Below are 16,252 nucleotides of genomic sequence, written 5' to 3'. Positions count from 1 at the left end.
TCTCCCACTCCATACATCTATTCTGAAGCACAAACGAACGTGGTGATACAGCAACGGCAGCAAGAAAACATAGCGACAAGGAACGACATGTCCATCGTTAGCTGGGAGGGTACAGTACCGGAATAGAGACAGTAATTTATAATGGAATAAGGTATACACGTGGTGCGGCGTGCATGGACAATGAGTGAGCAAAGAAATAATTTACGACGCGAACAGCTGTTGGAGCTCCTCCAACCGGCGGGCTTGCAGGTCGGACTTGCTCAGCGGCGGACCGAGAGTGAGCTTCGCGAGCTCCGACTTCTTCTTCTGGACTGCGAGCAGGCGCGCCTCGATCGTGTTCTCGATGATGAGCTTGATGGTAGTCACAGGCCGTGTTTGACCGAGACGATGCTGAGAAACACACTCCAGTCAGCGGCACGGACTGCGGCCAGGTCCAGAGATATGCTTACAATACGATCAACCGCTTGGTTTTCTACCGCGGGATTCCTGATGTGGGAAATACCCCATTAGCGTGTTGGTTCTCAGGCGGATAAATCTGCAAACCCACCAATAGGGATCCATGAGGTAGACACGTTGAGCGGCCGTCAAGTTCAGGCCTACACCGCCTGCCTTCAAGCTGACCAGAAGCACCTCGCAGCTAGGGTCATGCTTGAGCGCCTCCATCGCCTTCGTGCGCTCGTCGCGCTTCATGGTCCCGTCTAGGCGCTCGTAGTGAATGTTTGCTATTTCGAGAGCGTCTTCGACTCTGAGGTGATCCGTCAGACAAATGGACGGCTCTGGAAGGTGGTGAAAAACGCACTTGTCAAGCATGCTAGTCCACTGAGAGCTATGAACAATGTCCGTCAGTATCATGAGGCAGAGCTCCGCGCGGAGATGAAGTGGACGCACAACACGACCGTCTTGGTGATGCCGTCGTCGAGCTTGTTGCCGTCCCCATCGACCATCTGGACCTCGACTGAGTTGGGGTCATAGTTGGGCGAGTACGGGTTCACACGCGAGAACTGGATGAGGTCCCCGAGGAGTGCGCGAACCTTGGTGGACGGGTGGAAGTTCTCCGGCGCGATGCCCTTCTGTCGCTTCTCCTTCTTCACCGGCTTTTTCTTCCCACCGGCCGTCAGGCTGTCGAGCAGAGTGCAGTCGAGGTTGACGAGGACCGCATCCGAGGGGGCAAGCGCCTGCTGGCACACCGAACAGCACCGGTGCGTGTCCGGCGCGACCTTCGGCCAACCGGGGAACGTGGAGCTTCGGAAGCAGTCGGCGCAGTAGAGGTGTTGGCAGCGGGTAAGGACCGGCTGTGGGTGGTTGGGGCTGTTCTGGCGCGTAGATACGCGCGAAGAGGACGCGGCGGCCTTGGGCTTCCTTCCGCGCTTCGCTGGGCCGGTCGGTGCGTCGTCCTCGTTCATGCCCTCGTTGCCTGCGTCCATTGGAGGGGAGAGCTCGCACGAGCACTCAACGCATTGAGTGGTCCCCGCTTCCTTGAGGAGATTGAAGACGACCGCTGCCCTCTGAACGTCGAGTCCTTCACGCGTGATCGCCGCAACGACATCTTCGTACGATGTTGTCTCCCCAGGCAACCCAAGGCCCTTGTTGAAGACGAGCTCGAAGTGGTCGCAGATTTGGCGCAATCGAAGGATCTTCTGCAGGATGCCGACGTAGTTCTTCATCACTTCGTTCTTGTGGGAGAGCGACTGGAACTCGGCCTTGGACTCGTTGAAGAATTGGTCATAGATTGCTTGTTCCTCCGCGTCAAACTTGAGGAGGCGAAGCTCATCGTGTCGTGGCGGCAAGTAAAGGATCTTCTTGCCATCCTCGGCGCGCGATTCCTTCGTGCGACGAAGCGTGATGCACTTCATGATGGTCTGCAGACGAGCGACACCCAAGGGCTGAGCGTACTTGACTGGAGTGCCGATGAACTCATTCCACGTGTTCTTGTCGTCGAATGGTGTCAACCTGAGGAACTTGATGAGCGCGTAGACGTCGTCAAGCTTGTTCTGCACGGGGGTACCCGTTAAGCACAAGCGACGGTCTGCGATGAGGTCACACGACGCGCGGCATCCGACGGTGTTTGTCTCCTTGATGCAGCTGGACAAAGAATTAGCGGTCAAGACAAAGCAAGAATACGCCAAGAATCTGTGACGCACTGTGCCTCGTCCAGGACGACGCGGAACCAGTGGACGCTTTGAAGCGGACTCGTCACCTCGGCACCGGGGGTACAAGAGAACTTCTTCCTCTTCTTCTGCTTCTTCTTGCCCTTTCCGGATGCGTCGACTTCCATGATTCCTTCACTACCATTACCCTCATCGTCGTCGTCATCATCCGCAGTCTCCAAGCTCTTCGTCTGCTTCGAAAACTCTGACGCCAGCGTCGAGTACGTCGTGATGACCGCGTCGAAGTCGGCGAGGAAGCTCGGGTCTAGCCGGCGCGCGTTGCCGTGATAGACGTAGACGCGAAGCGGAGTCCCATCACGAACACGGCCGGATGCCGGCTTCTTCTCCTCCGCCTTGATATCGAGCTGTGAGCCGGTGGGAGTAGAGAGCGCCGTCAGAGTAGCTTGCTGTGGCACAGAACAGGAAGGCGATGAGTTTGCACCGGCCGCGGCGCCTCCATAAACAGTGACTTCGCCGCGCCAGTGCTCGCGGAACTGGTCTTCCCAGTTGACCACCGTGGACAGTGGACATATGATGAGCGTGGCGCGACTTTTCATCTTGATGCGGCAGGCTCGGGTGTACTGTGCCTCCGCGCGATCCTGTTCCTTCTGCGCAGCCTTGTTCTTCTTCGACGAGGACGAGGAAGCATGAGGCTCTATCGAGAGAGGAGGGATGCCCCAGACGCTTCCTTGGAAGTGAGATGCAGTCAATGGAGCGTCACCGTGAGTCGAAGGAGCTAGAGCTGGAGGGGGAGGTGGTAGGGGCGACTCGCCAAATTCGCGGGCGGCTTGCAGAGTCGCGGCCATGAGCGAGACACATGTAATCGTCTTACCAAGACCCATCTGAGAGTAAGAAATAAGTCAGCTGGCACATTCGGAGATAAGCCAAGATGTCACATGCATCGTCGGCGAGGATGGCGCTTTTTGCCTCCCACGGCTTTGTGAACTCTTCCGCTTGTGTGACAATGTTGACCCACGATCGTTGATGCGAAAGAGGATTGACTCGCTCTTGCCACAGCGACGTCTGTCGTCGACACTTGTCGTCAGTTTCTTGCTCTCGCGCGAGCAAGAACGTAAGCGCTTTGAGCTGATGTGGATACATCTTCGTCGCAACGTCAGGTGCTATACGCAGAGAAAGCTTTTGTCAGATATAAATCTGCTGGTTACGCTACGCGTGTGATACGCACGAGTATTGGCCTCATCTATCTCGTCTCCACTCTTCAAACTCTTGAAGAGCTCATCGACCTGATTCCGCTGGACTTCAATACTGCGTCCGGCGACAGCGGGTGCGCTCCATTTGCTGAATGAGTGCGATGGTCCAAGGTAGCCGGGACGATTGATGACAGCGGTCCGAGGAGCATGACCACCGGGAGGAGGATTGTGAGGATTGTGGTAGTATTGTGATGACGCGTGTTGAACATCTGTGGGATGTGTAGGATGGTCTAGATAGAGGCTATTCGTGGCGAGGTAATGGGAAACGACCGGGATATTGCCTTTGGGAGTGAATACGAGCAGTTGCAGTTGTAGAATGGGCAGCTATCCGACGTCAGCGGGCCATAGCATATGTAGGATATATGCGCGCTCACCGGTCGATTTGTTCTCCGAATCTTCGCATCTAAGCGAATGAGTCCCTTGCCAAGCATCGGCCCAAGATGTGTTGCGACTTTCTGCTCTACTACCGCGAAGGTCTCGCCCGGAATGACTTCTCCGTTCGTTCCTTTCATGGAAGGCGGTCTTATATGAATGGTCTCTGTGGAACCGCTTGCCTTGTTGTCGTTGTGCTCGTACTGCAAACGTACCGGCGCCCAGTCGCACTCTTGCCCACCAGTATCCGACGGACTGAGATACGAAATGGGGTATAGCACAAGAGCGGTGGCAGCAAGTACACCAATGCAAACTGGGGTCTTCGGGGGAAGGTCCGGAGGTAAATTACCCATGGCTTGTGGCGGGGGCGCGCAAGGCTGTGGCGGCTGTGAAGACCTAGCGGAAGGAGGAGGCGAAGGTGACCCCGTGAGGTCTATGATCTGACGCGCAGCTGCGCTCGATGGTGATGCTCCATTGGAGCTGGCTTGCATAGGTGGGTGAGGATCGAGAGGGTTCGCGGAAGGGGGCGCTTGTCGCGAGCGGAAGAAGGCGGCTGAACTGGACGGGCCTTGGAAGCGGGGTGCATTCGGAGACGGGCTTTCGTAGTGATCATGCGAACGCGGCGCGCCATAGCCAGAATGAGAGGAGTGGGATGGGGACGAGGTGGGGGGTGCGTCCGGGGGCGCAAGGGTAGAATGGGACATAGCAGGGGACAGACCGGAGGGAGACTGGCGGCTATATGCAGAGGAAGGAGTGCTCGCGGTTGCGTAGCTACAACTGGCGTTGAATGACCGGGAGCTGGGGCAAATGCGCTTTGACATTCTCTCTGTGCTGTGTAGGTCGTCATCGTCGTCGTCGAGGGTGAGATCGATAGGGTTGGCCTGGGAGTGAGGAGGATAGTAGGCTGCGGCGGGATGAGGAAGAGAGGTCATCTTTGGAGCGGGAAGACGTGGTGGAGGAGAGGAGAGAGGGGGCGAGTGGGCTGCGAAAAAGGCAGATGGGTGGACGGCGAGGCGTGCAATGTAAGTGTGCAGCGGAGGACTGAAGGATGGAATAAGAGGGCGGATAGTGGCAGTTCAAATGCCAATGAGTCTTCGCTCGGCCTGCCTAAGCTCTCTTACTCACTCATTTAACCCGCTTACGTGACCCGTAGCCTTGCCCAGAATGGCAGCGGGGGTCGGGAGAAGGCCGCCACGTGATCCGAGCGCCGGAAACGCTGACTGCGCCGAGGCCCAACCGGCGAGTACCCACAGGCCCCGGCTGCACCCTCTGGTGTCTCACCTCCGTCGTGCTCACAGTGCGCAGCGTTCTTGTCATCGCCCGCCGTACGCTGGGAGGCTTGTCGTGCACCAGCGGCCGTGGTCGCGCCGCTGACAAACGGACTCGCGTGCTGCTTAGTATCCGGCACTGCCGCCACCCTTGCACAACTTTCTCTTCGTTTGTTATCCCCGGCGGCCGTGCGGTTGCAAAGCACGGTTCCGGCGTGGGCACCGCACATTGCTTTCTCTCGCCATATTTTATTCACATTCCCACGCAACACCTGACCTGTCCATCCCGCTCGTGAGTGGTCTTCCATCCATCGGATATGCCGGCTTCCGTCTGCCTGTTCGCCATGCTGATGCCACCCATCAGCGATGCATTGGTCTATTCCGAGCCTGATCGTCCGAGCCGCAACTTGGCTTGCGGCCCGCCCAGGCATGGATGGGTATGGGCACGAGCCTGGGCTGTATCCATGGATTGACGTCATTGGATCAGGTGAACATATGGACAGAAGCCTGTGCCCGCGCCCGTCTTGGGCCCGGCGGAACACGGCCGAGCTCCCAACGTCCGCTCGACGTCTGTTCTTCCTACTGGGTGCTCGTTATGTTGCGATATCGCCTGCCGTCATGCGCATGGACGACCGTGGAGTCCTTCTGATTCGCATTCCCTTCGCAGGCCCCTGGTTCGCCCGAGGATGCGATATCATCCTCGTGGACAGTCGCCTGCCACTGTCGTCCGCCGTCCGTCCTCCCCATGTCTCCGCTCAACGTGGCGATCGCCTGCTATGCTCTGGTCCTCACTGCCTTCCTTAGAGACACTTTCGCGGCAGAACTCCCGCCTCTGGTGCCCGCAGTACACAGCTTCACAGCCAGTGGCGATGGCACTTCCTTCCAACTGTCTAAAGTGGTCCACATCGTGGTGGACGGGAACCATGCACAGGATGTGGACCAGAGTGGCCTCACACTGGTTCCACCCACCTTGCTGGCGTTCGCCCAAACCTTCAAGGCCGATTTCGAGGAACTCTTTCCACAAACTAATATCCTCCTATCCGTGGGCGATGCCCAGAAAGCCGGCTTTGCAGATGGGAATCTGATTACGATGACGCTGTCTGAGTTGGCGAACGCCACGCTCGCGGACGGCTCTCCGACTGCAGAGGGCTACGAGCTCCGTGTCTCCGACTCGGGCATACAAATCACCGCCTCGGGGACCAAGGGCGCTTTCTGGGCCTCTCGGACGCTGCTCCAGGGCCTCGTCATGACAGGCGGACGGTTTCCTTCGGGCGTGGTGGTCGACCAGCCCGACTGGGCAACACGTGGTTTTATGCTCGGTTGGTCCTTTGCTTATGTTCCACTCCGGAGCCTCTCACCGAGAGATACCCAGATGTCGGTCGGCAGTGGTATCCGATCGGCTTCCTGCAAGAACTGTGCACCTATGCGTCGTGGTTCAAGATCAGTGAATTCGTGCGTGTCCTCCGCCCACGGACCCAGGAACCTCTGTTGATGGCCACCTGGTATGCCGCAGCATGTCCATCTTTCGGACAATGTGAGCCCACAGCTCGGAGACGGCAATGCGAGCACAACGTACGCACGCTTTCGGCTGAGGCCTGAAGACGACGCGCTGGCCGGATTGACCCCACACCTGAACGAGACGTACTCACGCGAAGACTTTGAAGCCTTCCAGACCCACTGCACCGCCCGAGGGGTCACCGTGAGTGTTCTTGCCGAGGCACGTCGCAAGCCAGGCTGACGCCTGCTCGATCGCAGATTGTACCCGAATTGGAATCGGTGGGTTGCTCCGTGCCGAACAGTTTGGCAATAATGTCTCATCCTATTGCGCGCAAATTCGACGCAATCGATGGCTGCGTCATTCTCTCGCGTCCTCGGCCGACGCATTAACAGCCCGATCATGCTCTTGTGATCACCCAGTGGAAGCCCGAGCTTGCACTCTCGTCGGACCCCACCCTCATCAACCTCACCGTCCCTGACGCCATTCCCACCATTAAGGCCATCTGGAAAGGTGCGTTTTTCACGCACGAGCCTTGTGACTATTATTGAACGACCTTGCATAGAGTTCTTGCCGTGGATGCACTCCAGTGAGTTGGTCGTGTGCGAATGTATGCTGATGCAGCTTGTATGACACGACTTGTAGAGCAGGTATCCATCGGAGCAGACGAATACGATTCCGCTCTAGCGGATGACTACAACAACTTTGTGAATGAAATGGTCAGTCAGGGACTGCCTTAACAACGCTAATGCCTGACGAGTACGCTAATTCCGGGCGCTCAGAGTACCTTTGTGATGGAAGAGAGCGGAAACACGAAATCAATTCGGATATGGGGGACGAAAGAGCCATCCAACAAGACGTCTGTCAGCAAGAACATAACTATACAACATTGGTGAGAGGCGATCTACCGCTTCTCATAGGGCATCATCTCATATTATGCCTTGGTAGGGAGTTCGACCAGGATGACCCCTTCCGGCTCATCACCGCGGGTTACAATGTGATAAACAGGTATGACCGACAACCGAGAACTGAATTCCGAACTCTCCAGAACACGGGGCTGACAAATTTGTTTTCAGCGACGATTTCTTCCAATACATCGTTATGAAGCAGGTGTGCTCTTAGTCAGGTGCCATCTGGTCCAACTGGGCTCATGATTCGACAATGCCCGATGCAGTCGGGATCTTATCCCCAGATGCTGAACCAAACGCGCCTCTGGGAGGGGGCCAACATTGTGACTGGCGGGATATGGGACCCTCACGTCTTCGATCGGGGTATGTGCTCACCGTCGTTGCAGGCTCGCGATTACCCATTGCCGATCGGGCTTGCTGCTAACTGCGCATCATGGCCCGCAGGAAACGCGACGAACAACCCGGGCCTCACAGATCCCGCCCTGAAGGGATCAATCATGGTCTGTCATCACTCGCCAGTCCGATTCCAGTCCCGACGGGTCCCCGGCTGGCGCCGCCCGTCTGCGCGGTATAATATCACCACGCTAATGTCATTGCCCTTACGCACAGGCCGCGTGGAATGACCACGGTCCCACCGCAAGCCTCTTCCTGGAGGCCTTCTACGCCGTCCGCGACGGCCTCCCCGTCGTCGCCAGCGCAGCCTGGCAGTCCGCCGCGCGCGCCAACCACCTCACCCGGGCGCAGTACCTCTCAGGCTTCCCGACGCTCGCCGCCCGCGCGCCCGCGCAGAACCTCGCGCGCCGCATCCCCTCGCTCGGCCCGCTCGTGCTCGCGTACAACCGCAGCCTCGCACGCCCGCTGCCGCCGCCCGGCGCGCGCATCGCGGACCTCAGCGGGAACGGGTACGACGCGCACGTCGCGCCGGACGGGGTCGCGCTGCTCACCCCGCTCGGGAGCGCGGGCCACAACTACACGCTGCGCGTGCGCGCGGCGCTCTCCGGCGCGCCGGGCGTGCTCCTCGCGGGCCCGGACGACGCGCTTGCGGTCGTCGCGCGCGGCGGGGGCGGGGGCGGGCTCACGTTCGCGTTCAACTCGTCCAATGTGCTCTACCCGCTCGCCAACTTCACGCTGCCCGTTACTGCTGCGGCAACGGCGGACGGGGACACGGAGTTAACGGAGATCGTGCTTACAGGCACGGACGCGGGGACTTCGATGGTCGTCGACGGCGTGCACGCGGGGGACTTCGTCGTCGCGATCGACGGCACGACGGTGACGGTGCCGCTGGCCTTCGTTGGCCCGATCAGCACACTGGGTGGAGCGGGTGGGGTGGTCGAAGGCATAGAATTGCGGATTGCGATGGAGAGCGAGAACTAGGTGTGAATAGTACGGTATGTTCCAGGTCCGAGCAGCAGGCGGATAGGATGGCGAGTAGAGGGTAGTCAAGACGCACGTAGAACAGGAGATCGCGTGTGCCGTAGCGTATTCGGGATGTGCATACACGAATACCGTCCTGACATGTGTGTACAGTACGGAACCTAATTTACAGAGACGACACGAGAAGTCTAGACCATCCTCAAACTAGCAACGTGGATGATTACCTTCGCGCAGGATCATGGCCCCATAGAAGACTAGCAGACAATACCCGATTGGGGACGACGCGCTTGCAACTCAACTCGACTTTCGAAACGCGCCGACCTCGATGACGGCGCCGACCGTCAAGAAGCTCGTCGTTCTTTCGAAGGTCGAGCTCAATTACGAGAGGGTCGTCTATGATGCCTCCTGCTAGTCCGCGATGGCGCAACACGTCCGCCTATGGCCGGGGGCTGCACTCAGACTCCTGGTCCTTGATGTCAGCAAAGACACCAGACGTAGAAATGCCCAACATACGTGGAGCCCAGCCCATCGCGTGATATGCTTGCCTTGCAGCTTCTTCCTTGGCGAGCTGTTTGCTTGGTCCGGTGCCGGTGCCCTTCACGTCCCCGTTGACTGCATGACAATACTGAGTAAGCGAGGTCTCACGAGCAAATGAGTAACGTACCGAGGCATTGCACGGTCCATCTCCCCGCGTGCGGCGGTCCTGAGAACTGCGCGGGGTATTGAACCTCTATCCGGCGTTGCTGCGCGGTCTGATTGAAGAGGGGAAGAAAGGTGGATTGGGGCTGGCCAGACATAGGCGGCAAAGGAGGAGGCATGCCAGGAGGGGGAGGTGGGTGCATGGAAGGAGGCGACGGCGCGTATCCTGGGGAGGAGGGAAAGTGCTGACTTGGATAGGGAGTGTAGCCTGAATAGTGCATCCCCTGCCCAGTATTCATGCCGGGTCCTCCACCCATGCCCCCACCCATTGGGTTTCCGGTGAACGGGGAATCCATTCGCGTGCGCTTCACATCGGGAGCCCCTGGTTGAGCCTTGGGAGGGGCAGAAGGATCAACTAGGGCAGAGATCCAGTTGAGGACAGCCGTGAAGCCGCTCCCGACGAACACTGCGCCGACGTACGCATCCATGAGAGCGCGAGTCTCCTGCGGGACGATGGGTATAGCGCGGATGAAGACAGGCATGCGCTACTCACCGCCTGGCTTCTCATGTCAACATCCTTACCGTGGCGCACCTTCTCGCGCCACTTGTAGCCCTCTACCCACTTGTCCACACGTTGGTCAAGATTCTTGATTTCAGCCTGTGGTAATGTGAATATCGCGAATGGGCGAGACTGGGATAGATCGCGCACCTCCATATCCTCCCCAGTTTTCATCGGTGTTTGGTCGAAGATCGCACTCAAGAAAGCGGCCTCGAGCATTTTGGATCCTATCACACGCAGCCGATGCCCGTCGCCATAGGGAGAGTTGGAATTCATGGGGAGACCAGCGAAGCGGATGGAGGCGTGTACAAAAATCTCGAGCATAGCCTCTCCGTCGATGGAGGGGGGGAAGGGAGCTCAGGGTCGATGGCGGAGGTAGCCATTGAAGGAGTGCGAGGACGCTTGAGGCTCGGGGTCGGCGTATGAGGATTCGGTGGAGGGGGGGAGGAGGGACACGTGCCAGAACCTGCGAGAGAGTTTTATGAGGCTGCCGGACTACCGCAGCTACAGAGCAAGAGGCGCGCACCTCCTGTGGGGAATGGACGGACCGGAAGGGCTGCGGTAGTGGGTGAAGAGGGCGGATCAGCAGCACACAACCCAGGCGACGCCGGTGTCTCTACTTTGACCATCCGTGAGGATGACGGGAGGATGAGAAAGCGCGTGCTCACCAGCGCAAAAGGCAGGCCACCTACCGCAGCACAGACGGCGCCCACAAACGCTCGTTAAATACACTCGCCCGCGCTCCGCCCCCACGCCACGCCCGCGAACCGCAACAATCGGACGCTCCTAGGCTCGCGCCAAGGCCCGCGCGGTAACGATTGTTCTCGTTCAGCGACATCACATCTCGGTCTTCGCGTCAAGTCATATTGTCCCCGGTGGCGCGTCGGTTGACAACACTTGTCGCCGTTGGGTTCTGCGGAATCCAGCCGTAGATTCTTTCATGCAGCCACTGGCTCCTGCGGTCTGGGACCACCTGCGGCAAGAGACATCACACCACACTACCGCCAATATCGGTATCCTTGCTCGCAGTCCGTTGGTGCGATTCGGGAGTCCCGCCTCGACTCAGATTTGAGATCATTACAGCGAACAAGTCTTTTCGTCCGTGAAAGGCATTCCGCTGTCGTTCACAGACGATGATGACTCGTGGCCATCTAAGACATTGTATTAAGGGCTTTCTGCCAGACTGGGCAAGATATACATTACCACACAACCGCATCATGGTCATGCACCTTCTATTAGTCTATCACGTTCGCGGCACGGCACGAGCACACCCTGGAACACGTCTGGTGCGTGTCACGGATCGCCACTCGGATCGATGGCCGAAGAGGCAGGTCGCCCTGGGCCGATGACGCCGCCAGCAGACGTCTTTGCTGGTCGACCAGGATGCTCTTGAGGCGCTGCACGGTTGCCTTGCGCGCAGGGTCTGGGAAAGCCGCTGGATTGCTTGGGTGATGCTGCCGAAAACACGTCAGAACGTCATTGGACACGATGATCACATTCAACGGCTTTTCGACCGCTATCCGCACCTTGCGGGCCCTGCCTTCACCGTAGGGCAGTCGTTCGCGTGGTGGGCCGATGGGGTGAGGCAGACGACACACACTGCACCGCTGGCGTTCGCTTGCGTAGTTGATCCCCTCGGTAACAGCGGGTGCGTGGGTGTGCGCGCGGAAGCCGTGGTCGGGTGGCTACGCCGCACGTCGGCTGTGTAGGGAGCTGCGGTAGATGGGCCAGCCGTAGGCGTGACACCCTGGATGCGTGATGGACCGACGATTGGTCGGGTCTGGTTGGCGATATTAGCAGCAGGCACCGGTGGTTGCACTTGACCCGCTGGACGGGCGAGGGTATTTGCCGTCCTTGGCTTCTTCGCGGGTCGCGGGGGTACAGGTGCTTCAGGAGTTTCCACGAGGTGCAGCGGTTGGCCATAGATTAGTTTAATCTTCCCCAGGTGGTAGAGCGTCTCATCAATGACCCGGATGGCGGCACGCTAAACAGTATCCAGTCAGAGGGGGTACGTGACAGGAGGCTTGTTCGACACGACTCACCCTTTCCTCAGGCGTCTCGTCTCCAGCATGTTGCATGAGCATGAGCCTGTACTGAGCCAAATTCTCAGGGTCCTCCGTCATGACGCACGACCCCGGGGCATGCCGTTGGGCGCACAGTCCACACACGTCATCCAGAGAGCCTGTCAGGGACTGCCGATTCTGTGGGATGGGCGACAGAGGCCGATGTGCTCGGTGTTTCTGCGCTGATTTGACCCGGTTTGCATGTGCCTTCGATGTGCCGGGTTGGGGAACTCCGACACCGGGCACGTGAGCATGTCGTCTACGTCCATAGGCACGTCTGTTGTCTCATCGGACTCGCTGTCAGATTTGGAGGCTGGTGCATGGAAGTCCGAATCGTCGGAGCCTAGTTTTCCCTTTGCTTCCTCCTCTTCTTGGATTTCGCCTTGTCCTTTCTCGGAGAATCCCCAAAGTCCAGATCTTGCTGCGGCAGGGGTGAGCACATCGGGCACGAGTTCACTCAGAAAAATTTCCGCACCTGCTGAGGGAAGACTGCGGCGGCCTTTCGCCGCACACCACGTCCTGTGAGCTCCTGTTCTTTCTCGGCACCTCTCCGAGCAGCAATTAGCTCGAGAGCCTTCGTCCATGAGTCCGCTTCCTCAGCGTTTTCAGGAACGTCGTCCGCTAAATCTTCGACACCCTCTTTGTCAGCCGACCAAACTTTTGCGAACGCAAACAGAGACCCGGCGTTGGATTCAGGTTCGACCTGGTCTCCTTCCTTCTCCGTCTTCTCGATGAGACTCTCGATGTCGTGCTCCGAGTCTGTAATATTCGTGAGCTTGATCTCGTTTTCAGTAAATAGGTACTCACAATGAACTTCTCGAGCAACTGTTTCCGCGTTCTCTTCGAAGAGCGCCTTCGCGCCGAACATAAGCATCGACTGGACGTCTTCCTTGCTCCCCTCCTCGTCATCCATCTTCTGGACGATAAGATGATCAAGGATAAGCTTCTTCTTTCCAGTTTGCATAATGCGCTCTGCGATCGCAGCGGCATCAGTATTGAACAAACCATATTAGGTAAGGAGTGAACCTTCTGCGGATTCCTTGACCATGAACTTGAACACCAGTACGGTTTTCTGTTGGCCATATCGATGTGCTCGGGCAATGGCTTGGAGATCCTGCAGGACAACAATGAGTGCTTGTGGGCCGATATCAATCAATTATTTACCTGATGGGGGTTGAAGTCGGGGTCGAAAACGATCACCGTGTCTGCACTCCAGAGATTGATACCGACACCACCGGCACGAGTCGTCAAGAGATATATCAGAATATCGGAGTTGGGCTTGTTGAATTCGTCCATGCCCTTTTGCCTGTCGAGCTGCTTCGTGCTCCCATCCTGTCCATATGTTCAGCACAATGCACACGCGAGGCGCTCAGAAGCAGACACACAAGACGGAGATATTTGATGTTCTCGCCAACGAGGAAGTCTTCGACAACGTCGAGTGCAATGCTGAACTGTTGAGAGAAACATGAGCGATCTAATCAAATGGCGGCAAGATCACAGACCTGACTGAACAGAAGTACTCGATGCCCGCGATTACGCAACTTTGGAAGTAGCATCTTGAGCAAGCGCAATTTCGCACTTGCACTCACAAGCCGCTCATGAGTCTCGTTTGGAGGCAGTCCTCGTGGTTCAATGGTCTCGGATACAAGGTACGGATGTTGTAGACACCTGCCTAAGTCAGGTCTGAAGGGTTATTCATCAACGAACCACTCACTTGCGAAGTTGCATCAAGATGTTGTTCATGTTCGTCTTCGTGAGAGCGGCCTTGTTCTTCTGGGTGGAGCTACCTTCAGCGAGCTTCCGTAAGATGTCGAGATTCTGGCCTGTGTGGATATGAGAATCGTGACAGAACAGTTGGGCAATTATCTTACTGAGAATGGACCGATAAATCTCCTTCTGTAACGGGGCCATGCTGACGGGAACGATGACTTCATTCTATGATGGATCATGAGTTTTGCGAAGTATTCATGCGCAAGATCAAACTCGCCTTAGGAGGGAGCTGCAGCACTTCTGACTTGATGCGACGTAGGAAATATGGTTTCAACCTACTGTGGAGCTGCTTGACCAACTCGTCAGTGAGCTCCTCGTATTCTTTGGACAGCCCCTCCAGATCTTCCCATTCGTCGGGATCAAGGAAGTTCATGAGGTTGAATAACTCGCGAATGTTGTTGTTCAGAGGAGTCTGCGCATATGCGTCAACGACTCCCAACCCAATTGTAACACCCAGATCCTCACCCCGGTCATGATGACGCGATGGAACGTGTTGAGCTCTTTCAGTCTTCTGAAGATGAGGCTCGCATCGCTCTTGACTGTGATCCGTTAGTACCACTTCATATGACGGTTACTCAAAAGACTCACGACGCTGTCCCTCATCTACCACCAGCATTTCCCAGCGAGGCGTGGTCTTGAAAAGGCTAAATTCTCGGCTGTTCGTGATCGTCTCATATGTTGTGACCAAGACGTGGTATTTGGCTCCGGTGGTATCCTTCGCAATTTTGGTGTGGAAAAGCTCATATCTCTTAATGATATCGCGAGCCTTGGCCTCGCCATAGAACGGAACGACGCGCAAATTCGGTGCCCATCGCTCGAATTCACGGACCCAATTTGTGAGGGTGGAGTTGGGAACGACAACAAGAGCCGGCGAAGCGCCGAAGGTGGAGATGATGTACCCGAGATAAGTTACGATCTGGACAGTTTTCCCCTATATAAATCAAAACCGGTTAGCGACGGTGCCATAGGACATGGAAGGCATTCACAAGACCCATCTCATCCGCGAGAATACAGTTTTGGTCTATGTTCCAGTTATGGCAAAGCCAATTCACGCCATCGACTTGGAAGGGCATGAGCTTGAGCCCAGGACTCTGACCGACGTCTGGAGGGAGATCGACTGTAAACTTTTTGGACAGTAGCCACTTTTTTCCATCCTTCTCCATGCTTGCGCGTTTTTTCCGTTTTGGCACTTTCACTGCGCGAGAAACGAGAAGCTTGGCAAAGGCAGCTCGAAAGGTGGCATATTCGGGTGACTCTGGGCGAGGGGGTGAATCCCAAGAAGCTGGCCGAGAGGACAGTGAACAAGACGTCGGATCAAGTACTTTAGAGGCTTACCATCTTCATAGCCCAGGCCATCCCATTTGACTAGAGCCCAAGCTACGTATTTCTCATCTTCCTCACTCAACTTCTTGCCCGCAAGTGATTCAAACTCCTCAATTGTGGACATCGTGTTGCTGGACGGTTCCTCGCCTTGATCATACGCTGCCGTTAAAGCACTAGGAGTTTCCCAAGTCTCGAAGTCCGACTCTTCACTTTCGGAGTTCATCACACGTCGTCGAGGCATTTTCTTCCGCGGTCGCCAAAGACGGATGTCGAGCACTCTGCCGATAGTCTTCCAAGCGACCGGAATCCGTTGTTCCGCGTCCGGGCAAGCGCAAGAGAATGCACCCCGCTATTGACGTCTCCTGATGTTGCTATAAGGATATGTTGTGCATCATAGATTGAAGTGCTCACCGGCCTGGGGTATCTCAGGCCGCCGCGTCCAGCGTCGATGGTAGACTCGGAGGCGTCTGTCTGTTCGGAGGGAATTTCAGAGAGAAGCAGCTTCTTAGGGCCTCCTTGCAAAAAATTCCTCAGTTTTGCGGGAGCAGCTGCGAGCAACGATCTGTGCGAAACCCATTGGACGCGACGATAACTTCGGTCTTGAAACTTGACGAGATACGAACGCGGAAGAATCGCTTTGTAATGCGGCCGTTCGTTTGGAGGCAGAGGTGGCTCAACAGCGTCCTCAGGAGAAGGACGCCAAGCCAGAATGTACTCAACCACATGCGCAAGAGGGATCTCTTCTACTTCAGGCTCGGATTCTGTGTATTCTTCTCCTTCAGACGACTCGGTGTATTCAGAGACGGACTCCTCGTCCGTGACATCGATTTCTGGGATCTCCTGGTTGGCTATAGAATGGTACTTCGCTTTCTCGGAGGGACTCAGAGTTGGTACTTGAACAAAGCACTGCACTGTGCGCGGTGGTGAGCGCGTTTGACGCGTCTTGTAAGGGCTTGATGTGGGGGACTTGGCGGAAGAAGGCGCGTTTGAAGACGGCGGCTGAAGGGCCGGATGGGTAGGAGAGGAGCACGACGCTGTGTCGGGCGGTTCAAAGGAGGAGGCGGACATGGTGGGCACGCCGCAGACGGTGCAAAGGAGAAGGGGCGTGCAGGCGAGTCGCGGT

The 16,252-nt window shown here is 56.9% G+C and overlaps 4 protein-coding genes across 4 annotated transcripts; 1 reads left to right on the top strand and 3 right to left on the bottom strand.

Moving 5' to 3' along the window:
* Positions 1 to 201: 201 nt before the first annotated feature.
* On the bottom strand, positions 202 to 4,662 carry BXZ73DRAFT_87146 (SNF2 family N-terminal domain-containing protein; the record flags this gene model as incomplete). The annotated part of the gene is made up of 9 exons (XM_048024440.1): positions 202 to 390; positions 450 to 486; positions 548 to 745; positions 800 to 826; positions 889 to 2,082; positions 2,142 to 2,989; positions 3,048 to 3,268; positions 3,334 to 3,682; positions 3,733 to 4,662. 9 exons carry the CDS (start codon positions 4,660 to 4,662, stop codon positions 202 to 204), a joined length of 3,993 nt encoding a protein of 1,330 aa, XP_047882555.1.
* A 1,081-nt stretch (positions 4,663 to 5,743) lies between these two features.
* On the top strand, positions 5,744 to 8,775 carry BXZ73DRAFT_96689 (glycoside hydrolase; the record flags this gene model as incomplete). The annotated part of the gene is made up of 13 exons (XM_048027139.1): positions 5,744 to 6,317; positions 6,371 to 6,450; positions 6,512 to 6,697; positions 6,754 to 6,774; positions 6,889 to 7,006; positions 7,059 to 7,082; positions 7,139 to 7,212; positions 7,276 to 7,385; positions 7,442 to 7,501; positions 7,570 to 7,603; positions 7,668 to 7,764; positions 7,846 to 7,901; positions 8,011 to 8,775. 13 exons carry the CDS (start codon positions 5,744 to 5,746, stop codon positions 8,773 to 8,775), a joined length of 2,199 nt encoding a protein of 732 aa, XP_047882554.1.
* Positions 8,776 to 9,211: 436 nt separating this feature from the next.
* BXZ73DRAFT_39598 (uncharacterized protein) lies at positions 9,212 to 10,318 on the bottom strand (the record flags this gene model as incomplete). Its single annotated transcript, XM_048018410.1, has 5 exons — positions 9,212 to 9,387; positions 9,440 to 9,682; positions 9,740 to 9,917; positions 9,968 to 10,072; positions 10,124 to 10,318. Coding segments are annotated over 5 exons (897 nt in total), but the record flags the coding sequence as incomplete, so codon positions are not given.
* An 890-nt stretch (positions 10,319 to 11,208) lies between these two features.
* On the bottom strand, positions 11,209 to 15,370 carry BXZ73DRAFT_73773 (P-loop containing nucleoside triphosphate hydrolase protein; the record flags this gene model as incomplete). Its single annotated transcript, XM_048021940.1, has 16 exons — positions 11,209 to 11,427; positions 11,574 to 11,957; positions 12,016 to 12,174; positions 12,276 to 12,457; positions 12,550 to 12,795; positions 12,844 to 13,008; positions 13,063 to 13,150; positions 13,201 to 13,368; positions 13,422 to 13,487; positions 13,626 to 13,704; positions 13,751 to 13,859; positions 14,086 to 14,218; positions 14,272 to 14,345; positions 14,395 to 14,737; positions 14,793 to 15,001; positions 15,142 to 15,370. 16 exons carry the CDS (start codon positions 15,368 to 15,370, stop codon positions 11,209 to 11,211), a joined length of 2,853 nt encoding a protein of 950 aa, XP_047882552.1.
* Positions 15,371 to 16,252: the final 882 nt, after the last annotated feature.

Source organism: Epithele typhae, assembly GCF_022376455.1.
Source record: "Epithele typhae strain CBS 203.58 chromosome Unknown BXZ73scaffold_3, whole genome shotgun sequence".
NCBI lineage: Eukaryota > Fungi > Basidiomycota > Agaricomycetes > Polyporales > Epitheliaceae > Epithele > Epithele typhae.
This window is presented reverse-complemented; position numbering and strand designations above follow the sequence as displayed.